This window comes from Bombus vancouverensis, chromosome 11 (genome assembly GCF_051014615.1).
Source record: "Bombus vancouverensis nearcticus chromosome 11, iyBomVanc1_principal, whole genome shotgun sequence".
Classification (NCBI taxonomy): domain Eukaryota; kingdom Metazoa; phylum Arthropoda; class Insecta; order Hymenoptera; family Apidae; genus Bombus; species Bombus vancouverensis.
Window position 1 is genome coordinate 923,559 of NC_134921.1, and position 15,803 is coordinate 939,361.

The 15,803-nt window shown below is 43.5% G+C and overlaps 2 protein-coding genes across 4 annotated transcripts in view; one reads left to right on the top strand and one right to left on the bottom strand.

Moving 5' to 3' along the window:
- Nucleotides 1-15,803, bottom strand: part of LOC117165077 (glutathione S-transferase-like) — a 63,460-nt gene that overhangs the window by 12,462 nt on the left and 35,195 nt on the right. Inside the window, exon 1 of one of the 3 annotated variants that reach the window (XM_076622950.1) lies at nucleotides 10,297-10,771. The exons of the other annotated variants lie outside the window; for them this stretch is intronic. The gene's annotated coding sequence lies outside the window, so the exon portion shown is untranslated. Of the gene's footprint in view, nucleotides 1-10,296; nucleotides 10,772-15,803 lie in introns of those variants that run through there. 3 annotated transcript variants of the gene reach the window in all.
- LOC143303382 (uncharacterized) lies at nucleotides 11,945-14,166 on the top strand. The gene is made up of 2 exons (XM_076622877.1): nucleotides 11,945-12,264; nucleotides 12,414-14,166. Exons 1-2 carry the CDS (start codon nucleotides 11,945-11,947, stop codon nucleotides 14,164-14,166), a joined length of 2,073 nt encoding a protein of 690 aa, XP_076478992.1.

Sequence of the window (15,803 nt, forward strand, 5' to 3'; positions counted from 1 at the left end):
TTGCAGCGGCCCTTGAAAATTTCGAGTATATGTTTGGGGCATCAGCTTTGGATAAATATCCAGCTCTTCGAGCATTGAAGAAAAGAATTCATAGAATACCGGCTATTTCTGATTGGCTGATTAGGCGCCCATACACAAACAGCTAAAAAGCTAAAAACGTGTGGAAAAAAGATGACCAGTACACCAGTATATATATATGTAGCATCGTGGAACAAAGGCCTAAGAGATATCGGGCGAACTATGAATAATGTCGCGAGAAAGTCGAAGCACCGACAGGCCCAACGATGTGTCATCGGTCTTTTCAAGTGCATAGTTTCGTGGAAAAGACCTACGTGACCCTGGCTACGAGCGTCTGCAGAACACGTGTGCGGTGGGCCTAGGAAAAAGGCAATAGAATGCGACAACGGCCAGAGTGTGAGTCGAGAAACAGAGTGTGAGTCGTGGAGCCGAGTGCGAGTTGAGCGGAGACAGAGTTTGCGAGTGGCGTTGCCGAGAGAGTGTTGATTGCGTTTTGGTAAAAGTCGAGTCGCTATCTAGTTATTTAGTTGCGCTGTTTTCTGTACGTTTGGCGTGAATAGTTCAGGTTGAACAACAATCGTCTTTTTCTGTCTGATTAACATCTCTATTGTCCACTCCTTGTAAATACATTATATCACGATATTACATATTTTTGGGGGCTCATCCGGGATTGGACAAGACAGAAAACGGAACGGTTTAACAGAGCTATTCGAGCTAGTTGTGAATTTACCGGTACGCGGTGCGGTAAATGACGATATCGTTGACTGTTTAAGTTTGTGTAGTGTGAAAAATGGCAAACGTTGGGGACGAACTATTGTCGGGTGAAGAGGGTTCGACGCTGGAGGAGCTGAGGAGTAAGCTCGCGCGAATGAACCTCCCTATATCGGGTGCGAGGTCAGTGCTGATTGCAAGGCTGAATCGGGCGTGTAGGGCTGGACAATCGTATCCTAAGGGATCGACGGGCGGTGAAGCGCTAACCGGTCAACGAGATTTAGGAAACGTACAGAGAGCTGAGCGTGATTGTAACGAAGATGAAGATGTTGAGAAAATGAATACGAAGGAGTTGAAGGAGCGCCTCGCTAGTTTGGGTTTAAAAACGGCGGGAAGAAAAGTAGAATTACGCGCACGGCTACAAGCGGCCATGGATGGTAACGACATATCGTCGGAAGAAGAAAGCGACGACGAAAGTGAGGATGAAGATGACAAGAAAAACGCAAGAGGATACAAGAGAGATACGCGAATGGTGTATCAGGACCGTGATGAATATTGTCGAAGGGCATGCGTTGGTTCGACACTGAGTTTTAGAGACGTCGAAGATGCATTAGAGTCGTTTAGTGGCGACAAAGGTGAAAATGTCGAACGATGGTTCGAGTCGTTCGAGGAAGTCGCTGATACGTGCATGTGGTCGGATGAGCAGAAGGCAGTCTACGCCAGGAAGCTGCTGAAGGGATCAGCGAAAATATTTGCGAGCTTCGAGTGTCATGCCAGGACTTGGCATGAGTTGAAGAGGGGGCTAGTGAAAGAATTTTCGAGGAAAGTCAACAGTAGGCAAGTACATCAGAAACTTGAAGAAACAAAAAAGGAGAGTGATGAAGCATGTTTGGCTTACATGTACCGCATGCTCGAAATAGCCAGCCATGTGGACATAGAGGAGGAAGCAAAGGTGGAATACATAGTGGATGGAATAATAGACGACGAGAACAATAAGGCTATATTGTACGGTGCTACGTCAAAGAGTTGAGGAAGAGGTTAGTGATGTACGAAGAGCAGAAGAGTCGCAGAGCAAAGTCGATTGTGAAGCCGGCTAAAACCCAGAAGAACGGGAAGCCCAGTCAATCTGTAGATGCAATGAAGAAAAGAAGATGCTTCATTTGCGGTAGTGAGGATCATCTAAGTGTTAAGTGTCCGGAGAGGGAAGAAGGTGTTAGGTGTTCCGAGTGCAGCGGATTTGGACATATTGCAGCGAGGTGCACGGCACGACCGAAAGAGACTTGCGTAGTGTCAAGGTCCGAAAAGGGGAAGTATGTGAAGGAAGTAATCGCAGGAATTAAGCTTCTATTCTCTGAAATTACTCTCAAATCTCAGAGTCAACCCTTCAAATTCTCCACAATGGATCTTCGATTCTTAATATTTGTAATATCGTAGAATAGCTTTGATTGGAGATCGGCTGAAATTAGAAAACACCGTGTACGTCGTCTTTCGTGGTTTGTTTTCATCCAAGAGCGCCTAGTAACAGTGACGCGAGAAAAGATAAGCAGCGTCAAAACAGAAGTACGGTTCCACATTTCAAGGAGTGGCAATCGAGAGGCCAGAGTATGTGAGCCGAAAAGTGTGCGTGTGTGTGTGTGTGAGAGGACGAGAGCAAGAGCGAGCACGACCGAGCAGGAGTGTATTGGCGAAGATCAGAGCTAATTGAGTCGTCGAAGAATAGAGTCGTGAGAATTGATAGAGTTGTTAGAGAGAGAGAGTGTGTGTGTGTTAGATTCGTTGTGACGAGAGTGATCAAATAACTGTAAAGTTATTTGATATAGATACGAGTATTGCATTTAGTTTCCGTTAAATAAATATCGTTCTCTGTCCAATTTATATTTGTATATTCAATTTAATATTAATAAATTGTAAGTAATCGGAAAAAAATTTCTATCCTTATTTTCCGATATTACATATTTGAAGCATAAATTAAAAATCGACACATTGACTACTTCAAAGAAATTAGCCCGAACGAGACATAACTCGTTCATCGTGGTTTTCGCGCGAAGTAAATATGCGGTTTCTCAATCGTTGTGAGATTCCAACGACGTTAATTCTGTCGAAACGGCGACGCGCGACGACGATCGCACATTCTGTTGCTAGCGAGTGCTTGCAAATCGCGACGATATCGAGCGTAAAGACTAAGCGTAAAAATGGAGGACACTCGGCGGGGAATTGGAAATGCTCGATGACGAAAGGTATTTCAAGGTGTAATTACATCCACATCCAATTGGATCGCACCTTCGTTCGGTTGCTAGGTCAACAACCTTCGATGTTATTCAAATAATGCAACGGCTGGAGCAGCCGGTAGCGAGTCGTAAAAGTTTCAATAAAACACGTTCCTGCTAGTGAACGTATGTTAAGACTTACACCGAGTTTTATTTCGCTACGCCGTTTACTAGTTCGAAACGATCGATTGCATAATAGTAGCTGTTTCTTTCATCTCGGAAACACGATCGTAAACGGTGACAACGATCCAGCTTATTCCTGATCGTGTTAATTTCCACGCAAACTTTGTAAACATTATACGTCGCGACGCTCTCGTTAACGCGTCATTCCCTCCAACTCGAAAGTCTTGCAACTTTGGTGATCCGTTTTCTGTGTAAAATTGGTTACGAGCATCAGGGGACTTATCGTCGTAATCGGTAAATTGTTTATTAAGGATCTACAGCTTTTAAGGATTTCTCTCTAGAGATTTAGAGATTAGAAGTTTCATTAACGCGTTATCGTGTCCCTAACTCGATCTTTTTTCGTGTAAATTGGTCACGAGACTTACGAGCTTCGTTGTAAATAGAAGATTAGTAATATTTCGTAGTTTCGTGATAGTATATAGACATTTTAGTGCTTAAACGCGCAATTTTTAGTTCGCTTTTCGCTCGCATCGGCGCTATGAAACGGATCAATATCTCAACACTTTCCTTTAGTTCTACGAATCATCTTTCGACCGGCTTTTCTTGGCCTACCGTTTCCTAACGCTGTCCTAATACTATCGTCTTGCTGAGATCCTTTTTCCGATTGCATCTTCTGCTTATTTTATTATAAATCCGAACTTTCATTCACGTCGTATGTTTTACAGCGTAAAATCCGCTAGAGCGTTCCAATAAATGTAACCAGTAGGTGCTCTAATACTCAAACGCACCTGTGCGTATCTCTGCATATTTGCTGAAAAAAAAGATGAATCTTACGTTACATTTTCAATATGCGTAATAAGCCGAAAATTTCTCTGATGCTAATCCTTCGTAACAAAAGGATGGCATCACTATATGCATGAAAATAGCATTTGGCAATCGTTAGAAACACAATACATGGATATATATGTAGTTGCCAAATTAACCTTCGCGGTGTTCAAAGTGAACGGCTAGAAACGATTGCTTTTTGCTATACGCGCATGGTTCGATTGCACCATAATTCGTTATTAAGACATTTCGAGAGAGGCAAAGGATGTGGTGTCGCAACGTGTTGCGCTCGCACAATGCTCCTTGGATAAAATTCCCGGAGCGCGTATTATCGCGTACGCCGCGCGAATGCGTTGAACCTTCGCGCAAACAATGAGAGCGTGAACGCGAAAAAATAGCGTTGAGCACGTAACATTCGGCCTGATATCGTTGATTGGCCGCGAATCGTCAATGTGCACGGGACAGTTTTACGTAAAGACATTCGATCCGTACAATTATGTTAAGACGTCGACCATAGAACGTACTACGTTGATGCAATTAAAATTTCAATGAAACAGGAGAACGCGCTAATAACTAGTCACCCCGTTGTTGACCATAACGTACAAATACTTTTGTTTAAGAGCTGCTCGTTAGTGTTTACCGCGTGCAGCGATTAAGTGACGAACAAATTACGTTCAAAGGGTATAGAGCTCGTTCTCGGTTAAAATTCTCCTAACTTTCTAATGGTATTAGAAATTATAACTTGAACGTATGTACGCGACTGGCAATAAATATCAGGACAGCCGCGGATATTTAGTATAAATCGAATATGCGTTCCATTGTCCTTAATTTCTTTTATTATCGATTATTATTATTATAATTTTTATATTAATATTAATATTATTTAATATTTTAATATTAATATTATTTAATTTATTCTATTATTGATTCGTTCCATTCCGTTTACGTCATAATACGTAGCCTGCGGATTTTTACGCATATTTTTCAGAATATAAAGGAAACGAAAGAAAAAACTAGAAGCTGGATAAAAAATTGTTTTACCTCGATTAAACGTTACAAAGCGTGCTACTTTCCGATGTTTTATATATTTCCACGTGTCACACGTGTACTTTGCAATTTTGCCCTTTCAGATTTCACAGAAATGCATAAAACTTCCGTGACCTAATTTTTTGGCACGTGCACGTGCTTCAAAATAAATTCGATGATATTAAATACCAGATTATAGGAACCAGAAATGAAGAGTTCTACAACGATGGAATGGGTAAATGATTGTCGATCAGACGAAAGACAATAGCAAACAACGATATAGCGATGATTAATTAATGGAAGATTTTTTCCTTTCAGCAAACAAAAATAGAACTTAACGAACTCAGTAATTGATAAATGATTACGTATAAGATAAGTGCATTTTCCAACTGTGAGTCATAGTTAACGTTTAGTTTAGCCTAGGTAGGATCTTAGCTTTGGAGTAAATAAGTATAATAGTAGCAAAAAATCGATAGAATTGTTAAAAGGCTGTGACTAATCCTGGTCGACTGGTCAGTTATCATCTGAATCTATTGTTATTTTGCTAGTATACTTTTCGAATCATTTTCAGCTATTCTATGGGCAAGCATTCGTTTCTTTCGCGCATGCCACGTATCATTCGCTCATTAACTCGTTTTTGAAAGCTTTTACCGGCGAATGAAAAACGTAACGTACACTTGTATAATGCGTTCGAAGTGTTCGTTCGTTCAATATTCATGTAAAGGTTAGGCGATATGCGTGATAAGTCGCGATGCTACGAGATGTGATTAGATGCGGATGTTAATATCTTGTAAATACCTTTCCTCGACTATGATAATCATCGAACACTAAGAATTTCGCAAATCGATGCAATTAATCGGTGATCTTGTGGGAAGAAATTTCGATATCACGATAATGTTAACGATAGTATGTTAATTACGACTAGTACCGTTACTGTTACATTGTTTCATAATTAGTATTAGTTTAATATAGTCAACGACTCCTCCGCAAGCATCCGTGCAAGTGTTATTTATTATTATGCTCACCTTCTATTGGAAAGTTCTTGCCTTGCTCAGCAAGTCTTTTTGATTTTTTTCCTGTAGAACTTCCGCGTGTTACCGATTTTTATGCTATGTACGTGTTTGTAGGAGAACTTTCTCTGAGCCGCGAAGTTTTCTTTCGACGATTCAACGATCGAAAATCAAAGAGAACCAATGTTCTCTCTTTCGATAAAGTATGTGATGATAGCCATTGCCAAAATTATTGATATATTTATCTGGTTGAAGACAATCTAGCAAATTATACAGCAAGCCTAATGAAATAATAATAATCTTTATCATTAAATTGCGCCATTATTTCATAATTTCATTGAAGGATAATAGAAATTCACGAAGCCTTCAAATTGGATTTCATATTATAATAATGTAAACATCGTTTGACGGTATTATCTGGTTGTGAATAGGGTTGATTTGATTCAGACAGCGTCAGTCATCATGACATCGACTTCCTATCTCGTTATGTAACATTCATCAGAATAACAGACGCAATTACCGTCACTGAATTATCTTAATGACATTCGTTATTAATGAGTAAGTGTTTTCGACATACGTCGGAGGTCGCAAATCTTGGATCATCTTTCTTTATTATCTGTTTAGATCCAATCCAGTTCCTTCACAGAACTTCTTTCCCTTCAATTTACCTAATTTAATAATTCTTCAAAATTTTCTCATTTTCATTTCTCATTGCATTGTTTATTATATATTCTACAAACCCGTATGAACACAACGCAATAAATTGACACGATAAAAGCGTTGAGATAATAACCACGAGACAATACTCGACAATAATAATACGAGACAATAATAATACGAGACAATAATAATCGAAAAGGCTGATGAAACAAAGGAATGAGTAATTTGTAAAGACAGGAAAACAGCAATTAACGTACATCCAGCTACAATTGAAAATAACTTTCTTCGCTTTAAATGAAATTCCAGTCAAATACGTTTTATCAGACTCGACTAACAATCAATATTATTAGCTCAATAAATACTCGAGATTCCCAATGTTTTTTGTCGAGTTTCAAATAGAAAGTTAATTACTCGCTTGTCGGAACGTCCATCGGCATCGAAGACCGTGAACCAATCTACGTTATCTTCTCCTTCGTTTCAGGCTGTCGCTGGCGATACCAGTCAACCGCGAAGGTTACTCGAGATGCAGCATGTACGATGTAAATTACACGGAAATTTTGCTAAATGGAAGCCACGTACCGGACCCATCGTGGCCAACGAAAGATTGCCAACAAGGATGGGAATTTAATTATACCACCGTCCCTTATGCGTCTGTGGCATCCGAGGTGACAGAAAATGTTCGACTTGTAATTTCCTGCTTTTTGAATATTTTATCTGTTCCTATCAATCAATCCCTTTATACTGTGTATGTCGTATTCGATTATTTGCATGATCTATTTCGATAAAAAATAAGCGTAGTGTACAATTTTTGGAAAGAAAGAAGAACGATGGAAAGGGTCGAATAAACGTTTGTGGAAAGATTGATAGTTCAGAAGTGGGAAAATTAACAATGTCGATTTCCACAGAGGAAAATTATAGTACGTAACAGAATTACTAGTACATATTGCAGTAATAATTAGTGCATGTAGTGAAATTACAGAGTACATTCTAAATTCAAGCGTTACATTGCCAAATAAAATACAATCTGAAAATGAAACTGAAAATGAAAATACCGGATTGAAAAGAAACTTTAATAAAACGTTATAACGAGCAACAGCGCGAACACACAGATTTGTTCGACATAAATTGCAAGACTTTTTGCTCCAGTGGATTTCCATGAACTTTGCGTCGCTCGTCAGGAGGAGAATTATTCATCGAGGGGTAGGAAGCATCCAGAAGAAGGACGCGAGAACGCGCAGGGTCTTAAGCTTCTCCTTCTTTTTTCCTCAAAGGGAAAGGAAAAAGGACAGAGGCGCGCTTCATTAGGAATTTCGAAACTTTGATTGAAAATTCGTTTAATCGAGGCGTTGAAATTGCTATAAGATTCCCGTGATGCTGATCGTGATCAGAAGTAAATCATTCGACTGTAGTTTTCTGTTGCAGCTGGGATGGGTTTGTCAGTATGATGCACTGCCAACCATAGCTCAAAGTATCTTCTTCATCGGCGCTATCTTCGGAGGATTAATTTTTGGATGGGTTGCTGATCAATATGGAAGAATACCAGCTTTGCTCGGAGCTAATTTAATGGGATTTCTCGCTGGGGTGGCTACTGCGTTCACGGGTAGCTTCTGGCAGTTCACTTTGTGTCGTTTTTTCGTTGAATTCGCCTTTGATAATTGCTTCACTATGATGTACATATTAGGTAACCGTTTTTCAATAATTTCTTTTTTGCCCTGGAATTGAGTTTGAAAGCCACACAGTGGCTACAAAAAGTACTTGTACGTATGTATCCTTATTTCCCAATGAAGCGTCTCTCTTCCTTTTTTTTAAATCAGTTTTTACGTTTCATTTTGATAGCATTAATTATTTATAAGCATGTATGAAAGTATTACAAATGATACGAAAGCTAATATTTTAATCAGTCTTATCTTAAGACTTAGTCTTAATTAATTGGTATATATATAAATGCTGTTCTAAATACGATGGTGTACAGTTACTTTTTGTAATTACTGTAAGCAGGAAGATCTCTAAGTTTAAATAACAAAGTAATCTCTACAACATACTGTAAAACTGTTGTTATGCTTGATTTACGACTGACGTTTCTACAAGTATATGAATTTTGCAACAGAACTCACGTTGCCATGCAACAATTTAAATGAAATTGAAAACCATTCAAAGTTACGAAGAAAGATGCTTAAATACATATGAATATACATGAGGTCATACATATTTATTTTTTAACTGCGGCGTTTATATCAAAGAGAGGGAGAGAGACAGAGAAAAATTAATTTTCCTGTTTTATAAGAATTTCATGCAAGATAAAAATATGAAACTTTAAGATATTTGGATTTATATATACCATTGAATATTTATGATATTTAAAGGTAGTTAGTTCGCAATCATTTTCTATACTAATTGTTGCGTCGCATGGAGCAGCGGAACCCCAGCCAACGCTACCTGGCGGTCAGCGGCCCACCTACCTGCTTCCAGACCCCCAATAAACTCAATGACCGGCCATAAAACGTCACCTTCTGGCTAAATTGTTTCCAGATGTGTGTCGAGCAATCTAGTTGTCTAGAAGCATTTCGGTTTATGTCCGGATTAGCAAAATCCTTGAGTTTGTTATGCTATTAAAAAAGGCTCGGAAAAGGCAGGTAGTCACCGAACGAGAAAACCCAACACATAAACATAGGATAGAAACGACTGGTTTTCCCCAGCAATAAAATCACTCCGGACACTGGTGAGAAATTCCTCATGTCCTGCTTCTTTAGCGGGGTCACGACCAATCGGCATCAAGCTTTCCTTCGGGGAAAACTAAGAGGGAGTCAGTCAGCAGTCAGTCAGTGAGTCAGTCAGGCAGCCAGTCAGTCAGTCAGCAACCTCGGGAAGTCTCAGTTCGCAGCAACGATTCGCGCTTACGCTCTCGCCCTCTCATCCCCTGATCTTACGTTCTAACCGAGTCCAACCGTATCCCGGTTGCTGTTAATTCACCACTCAGTGTATCCACAGTGTCTTAATAAAACACAACTGAAAACCCGTTACAGCAGTGTGCACTTCAATTAACCACCTCTATTAGCCTAAACGCAATAGGGGATCGATCATCTCGCGGCGTCGATTGAACAATCGTAACAGGAATTTACGACTCCTGTTGATGCGCTTCTACACGATCGTGTCTCCCCGCGAGTGAAAGAACATTTTGGTCCTTCGAGCCGGATACGTGTCAGTGAAAGAGTGCACCCCCAGTTACCACGCAACATCAAGGTGAGCTCGCTCAAATTGTTGAAATCCCTCATGGCTCCCCCTCAGGAAGAGCGCGTCCGGCAATTGCTGCGGAAACGCGAAGGATTCAGACAAGAATTAGAAGCGTTTCGCACATTGCTCAACAATCACGAGGAAGGGACACCCGTGCATGCTATTCAGCGTAATTTGCAAGACTTAGAGGGAGAGTTTGCATCGTTCAAAAAGGGCCAATGCGAATTAGACGACAGAGACGAGGGTCAAACACTGAAGGACCGGGTCGACCTACAACAGAAGTTCTACACCATCGCCGGACAGGCGTCCGCCATCCTTGAGGAGGCAAACAAGCAAGCAGAACCAACCACCACAAATCTTGCAACAAAGCCATCGGACATGTCATTGCCGGAACCCGTCGATTTGCCTAGAATTCAGCTACCCACCTTTTCTGGAGCCTACGAAGATTGGCCGGGGTTCGCGGATCAATTTCGCTCCACGGTCCACGATAACCCCCGCATAGACGACTGCAAGCGACTGATGTATCTCCGTTCTTGCCTAAAGCATGGGGCAGCTCTAGCGATCGCGTCATTAAGCAATGCGGCAGCTAACTACGCAGTCGCCTGGGAAATATTAGAACGACGATATAACAGACCAGCCAAAATTGTCGAGAGACACTTGCAGGAGATATTTGACGCAGCCTCCTCATCACGGATAGCACATCGCGATTTGCAGTCCTACACGACCAAGTTGGAAGCTCATTACAAAGCCTTGGCCGCCATCGGACAACCAACCGCAGATGCCCTGATTTTGCACCTATGTACCGCCAACCTTGATCGGGAAACCGATTCAATATGGAAGGAAAAGATAAGGTCCACACCATTCCCCACGTTCCCGGACTTCTTGCAATTCTTGAACGATCGCTGTCAGGTCATAGAACCTGCAAGAATGACACGCCCACCACGAGGGCAGGCATTTGTCACGTCACGATCACCGCCACTCTGTCCAATCTGCCATGGACCACACAAAATTTGGCGCTGCAACACCTTTAGGACGAAGACGATCGACGAACGGATTCTAGCCGCCGAGGAAATCTCAGCGTGTACGAATTGCCTGCTACCAGGACACAAATTGCAACACTGCACCTCTGGCTCTTGCCGCATATGTGATCAACGCCATCACACGCTCCTACATCGATCAGACGCGCCAATGAGCAATCAGACGCCTCCCACCACGCCCCCAAGCACAAGGAAAGCTCCGTCATACCATCCAAATAATCCATCATCCAACTCGCAACGACAAAACAGACAATGACTAAGACGGGCAGGCGCAACAAGGGAGACCAACTCACGGACCATAACCCCATCCAACGACCTGTTAACCACTGCACGCGTCAATATCCTAAACCACAAAATCCAACCAGTGCGCTGTCGAGCCCTGTTAGATACCGGTTCCACTATGAATTTCATAACTGAGCGGCTTGCAAACTCATTAAAACTTCCCCAATATCAATGTTCGGTGCCAATCGGAGCCCTTGACACCCTATCAGTCACTTCAAGGCGTTACATTACAGCCACGATCACATCCTCTGACCAAGCCTACCGACGCACATTGACGTTCCTAATCCTCCCAACAATCTCGACACTGATCCCAGACCAATTCATAGATCGTTCCGCAATCACGATACCTAAGAATGTCCCGCTAGCCGATCCAGCATTCCATGTCCCATCCCCGATTGATATTTTGTTGGGCTCAGGGCCCACCGTTGCCTCATTGTGTGTCGGACAGATAAATCTTAACCCATCAACCGGCCCCGATCTGCGCCTGCAAAAAACGCGATTCGGGTGGGTCATCGGGGGGAGCCCACCTTCCCCAGGACCTGCCAGGGTCTTCCATGCCTCCACAACGGAACTAGAGACGGACCTCACCCGCTTTTGGGAACTCGACGAGGGACCTCAGATAAAACACTTATCGGAGGCGGATCGACGATGTGAGGAGCATTTTCAAAATCACGTCCAACGCACCAGCGATGGGCGATACATCGTCGCACTCCCCTTTAACGACAAAATCTCGTCACTCGGATCATCCAAGGCAATGGCGATGAAACGACTCGCCTCTCTCCAGCAGCAATTCAGACGAAATCAACAGTTCGAAACAGCGTATCGGGCGGTCATTCAGGAGTATCTGGACTTGGGCCACATGACCAAGGTTGCATCACGCCACGAACCGAAGAACGACTATTACTTGCCACACCACGGCGTCGTTAAGGACTCGAGCACATCCACAAAACTTCGCGTTGTGTTTGACGGATCCGCACCCAGTACCACCGGCGTCTCGTTGAACGACACCCTTTATACAGGTCCGAAGCTGCAAGAGGATTTGTTCGATATCCTCTTGAGATTCCGATCTCACCAGTACGTCCTCACCGGCGATGTCGAGAAAATGTACCGACAATTCCTCGTGCGTCGGGCCGATCGAAGATTTCAGCAAATTTTATGGCGCAATTCCGACGGCGAGTTGGAAACATATCAGATCAACACCGTCACGTTCGGACTGTCTGCAGCACCCATCTAGCCATCCGGTGTCTCAGACAATTGGCAAGCGATGAAGGGCACCGATTCCCGCGAGCTTCATCGGTATTGTTACGGGACTTTTACGTCGACGACGCTCTCACCGGAGCGGATACGATAGGCGAAGCGCTGTCAATCCGCACAGAACTCACCGAACTCCTCCAACTAGCCGGTTTAAAAATCAGAAAATGGTCGTCCAACAACCGGACACTACTCAACGGACTATCTGACCCGGACATAAATCAGAAGCTACAGCTGGGCGAGTCTCAACCCTTAAAAACACTTGGGGTCTTCTGGAAGTCCTCCGATGATTCACTCATTTATTCGGTTGACGCCAAGGCAGACATTCCCCGCGTTACGAAGCGATCGATCAGCTCCGTAATCGCTCGAATCTACGATCCTCTGGGGCTGCTCGCGCCAGTGATCGTCCGCGCGAAAATCCTGCTTCAGCGAGTCTGGGCAGTGAAAGTCGAGTGGGACGAATCTCTCCCATCAGATCTCCATTCAGAGTGGGACAGGTATTATTCTCAATTGCCACTCTTGAACAATATTACATTCCCACGCAAGGCGATCATTGACTCCGCAACTGAGATCGAAATGCACGGCTTTTGCGACGCCAGCGAGAAGGCCTACGGCGCATGCGTCTATCTCCGAACCGTTAATCCGGACGGCCGCGTACGGACCCAGCTGCTAACCGCGAAGTCAAAAGTAGCCCCGCTAAAATCCCAAACCATTCCGCGGCTCGAGCTGAGCGGAGCCTTCCTTCTTACGTCCCTGATGGCTACCATACATCAAGCCTTATCACACAGCACCACTCGTATGGTCTATTGGACCGACTCCGCCATCGTTCTCCACTGGCTAACCACGTCACCCCACACACTCAAGACGTTTGTCGCCAACAGGGTCTCCGAGATCCAAAGAAAAACCAGCATCGGCAGTTGGCGTCATGTCCCCACCCACGACAATCCCGCGGATCTAATATCGCGAGGCCAAACACCCGAAGAATTTCTCCGCCCGACCATTTGGCAGCACGGTCCAGAATGGCTCCAACAATCGGAAGATTCCTGGCCGACCTGGACCCCAATACCACAAACGGAGTTGTTAGAACAAAAAACGGCAACTTGTCTATCCGCGGCTCCCGCCGATTGCAGCCTGTTGGAACGGTACTCCTCCTGGCCTAAGCTAATTCGGATCGTCGCTCGTTGCCTCCGTTGGAGGCAGAAACAGAACCGAATGACACCCTTGACCGCAACGGAATTACACATTGCTCACGACAAATTAATCATACTATTACAAGGCATCCATTTCCCCGAGGAAATCCGTACGCTCCGAATGAATCGGAACGCAGCGTTAACAAGGAAACTCACGCGACTCAATCCTTTCATTGACCAGAAAGGAATCCTGCGAGTCGGGGGTCGACTCAGGCATTCGGCGATGACTTTCGGTCAAAAACACCCAATACTGCTACCCAAAGCATCCGTCACAGCTCGGATTATCGAGCATACACACCAGATTCACCTGCACTCCGGGACACAGGCTACGTTGTACGCTGTCAGACAACGATATTGGTCCGTCGACGGCCGAAGTCAAGTCTGGCGCACGATCAAGAACTGCGTCCGCTGCTGCCAACCGACTCTCCAGATGGCAGCATATCCAAAAGATGAAACAGCATTTTTGGAAACGCTGGCACAAGGAGTACCTCAACCAATTAAACAACCGCAGCAAATGGACCAAGGGTGGACATAACATACACGAAGGCGCAATCGTCCTGCTCAGAGAAGACAACGTTCCCTCGATGTGCTGGCCCTTGGGACGGGTAGTCAAGGTCCATCCCGGAGCCGATGGCGTAATCCGAACAGCGACTGTGCAGACTTCATCGAACCTCCTGGACCGCGGCGTCAAGCGGCTGGTCCCCCTGCCATTCCAATCAGATCCAGAAGCGCCCGGACAATCGCTGACCTCGAAGGAGGCAGAGCACACCCCCATCGAACCCACAGGCAGAATTTGATCGGTGCCCTCTCAACGGGGGGAGGATGTTGCGTCGCATGGAGCAGCGGAACCCCAGCCAACGCTACCTGGCGGTCAGCGGCCCACCTACCTGCTTCCAGACCCCCAATAAACTCAATGACCGGCCATAAAACGTCACCTTCTAGCTAAATTGTTTCCAGATGTGTGTCGAGCAATCTAGTTGTCTAGAAGCATTTCGGTTTATGTCCGGATTAGCAAAATCCTTGAGTTTGTTATGCTGTTAAAAAAGGCTCGGAAAAGGCAGGTAGTCACCGAACGAGAAAACCCAACACATAAACATAGGATAGAAACGACTGGTTTTCCCCAGCAATAAAATCACCCCGGACACTGGTGAGAAATTCCTCATGTCCTGCTTCTTTAGCGGGGTCACGACCAATCGGCATCAAGCTTTCCTTCGGGGAAAACTAAGAGGGAGTCAGTCAGCAGTCAGTCAGTGAGTCAGTCAGGCAGCCAGTCAGTCAGTCAGCAACCTCGGGAAGTCTCAGTTCGCAGCAACGATTCGCGCTTACGCTCTCGCCCTCTCATCCCCTGATCTTACGTTCTAACCGAGTCCAACCGTATCCCGGTTGCTGTTAATTCACCACTCAGTGTATCCACAGTGTCTTAATAAAACACAACTGAAAACCCGTTACAGCAGTGTGCACTTCAATTAACCACCTCTATTAGCCTAAACGCAATAGGGGATCGATCATCTCGCGGCGTCGATTGAACAATCGTAACAGGAATTTACAACTCCTGTTGATGCGCTTCTACACGATCGTGTCTCCCCGCGAGTGAAAGAACACTAATATTTTCCCTCTATACTCGCGATCAATTATAATTTTGTTTTCTCTTTTAACGAGACAATATTCTGATTACAAAGGATTAGTTGTTCAAAATTGCTTTTCATTTCTGGACAACTATAGCATACCAGGGTTTTCATAAATTTTCACTTCCCAACGGAAAGCGAAGGTAACGAATGAATGGTTCTACAACGAACGCTTCCACAACTATAAATCTATGTATATATATACATACATACATGTATATGGTTTTAATTAAAATGAACATCTTCTTCTAGCAAACTTATTTAAAATTCGTAAAAATATCACATAATAATATAAAACAATCAAGTAACATTTTAAATATTCCATTGAAAATTCTAATAAATTGTTTAATATAAGATCGATATAATTCATGCTGAATTCATTGTCTGATATCCATAATACAGGCAATTTATAATACAAAATTTTATTATAACTCTACATGAAAAAATTTCAATTATAATACTGTAGAAATATATTTTCCAGTTATTGTTCTAATATCAATATACTGAAGAGAAAATCTAGACTAGTCTCTGTCTTGAAAGATATTTT

What these genes read in the sequence shown, in the direction of transcription:
- LOC143303382 (XM_076622877.1), top strand. Translation starts at nt 11,945, where the DNA reads ATGGCGATGAAACGACTCGCCTCTCTCCAGCAGCAATTCAGACGAAAT. An exon ending in TTGAGATTCCGATCTCACCA is followed by an intron (nt 12,265 to 12,413) that starts GTACGTCCTCAC and finishes GACTGTCTGCAG; the next exon opens with CACCCATCTAGCCATCCGGT.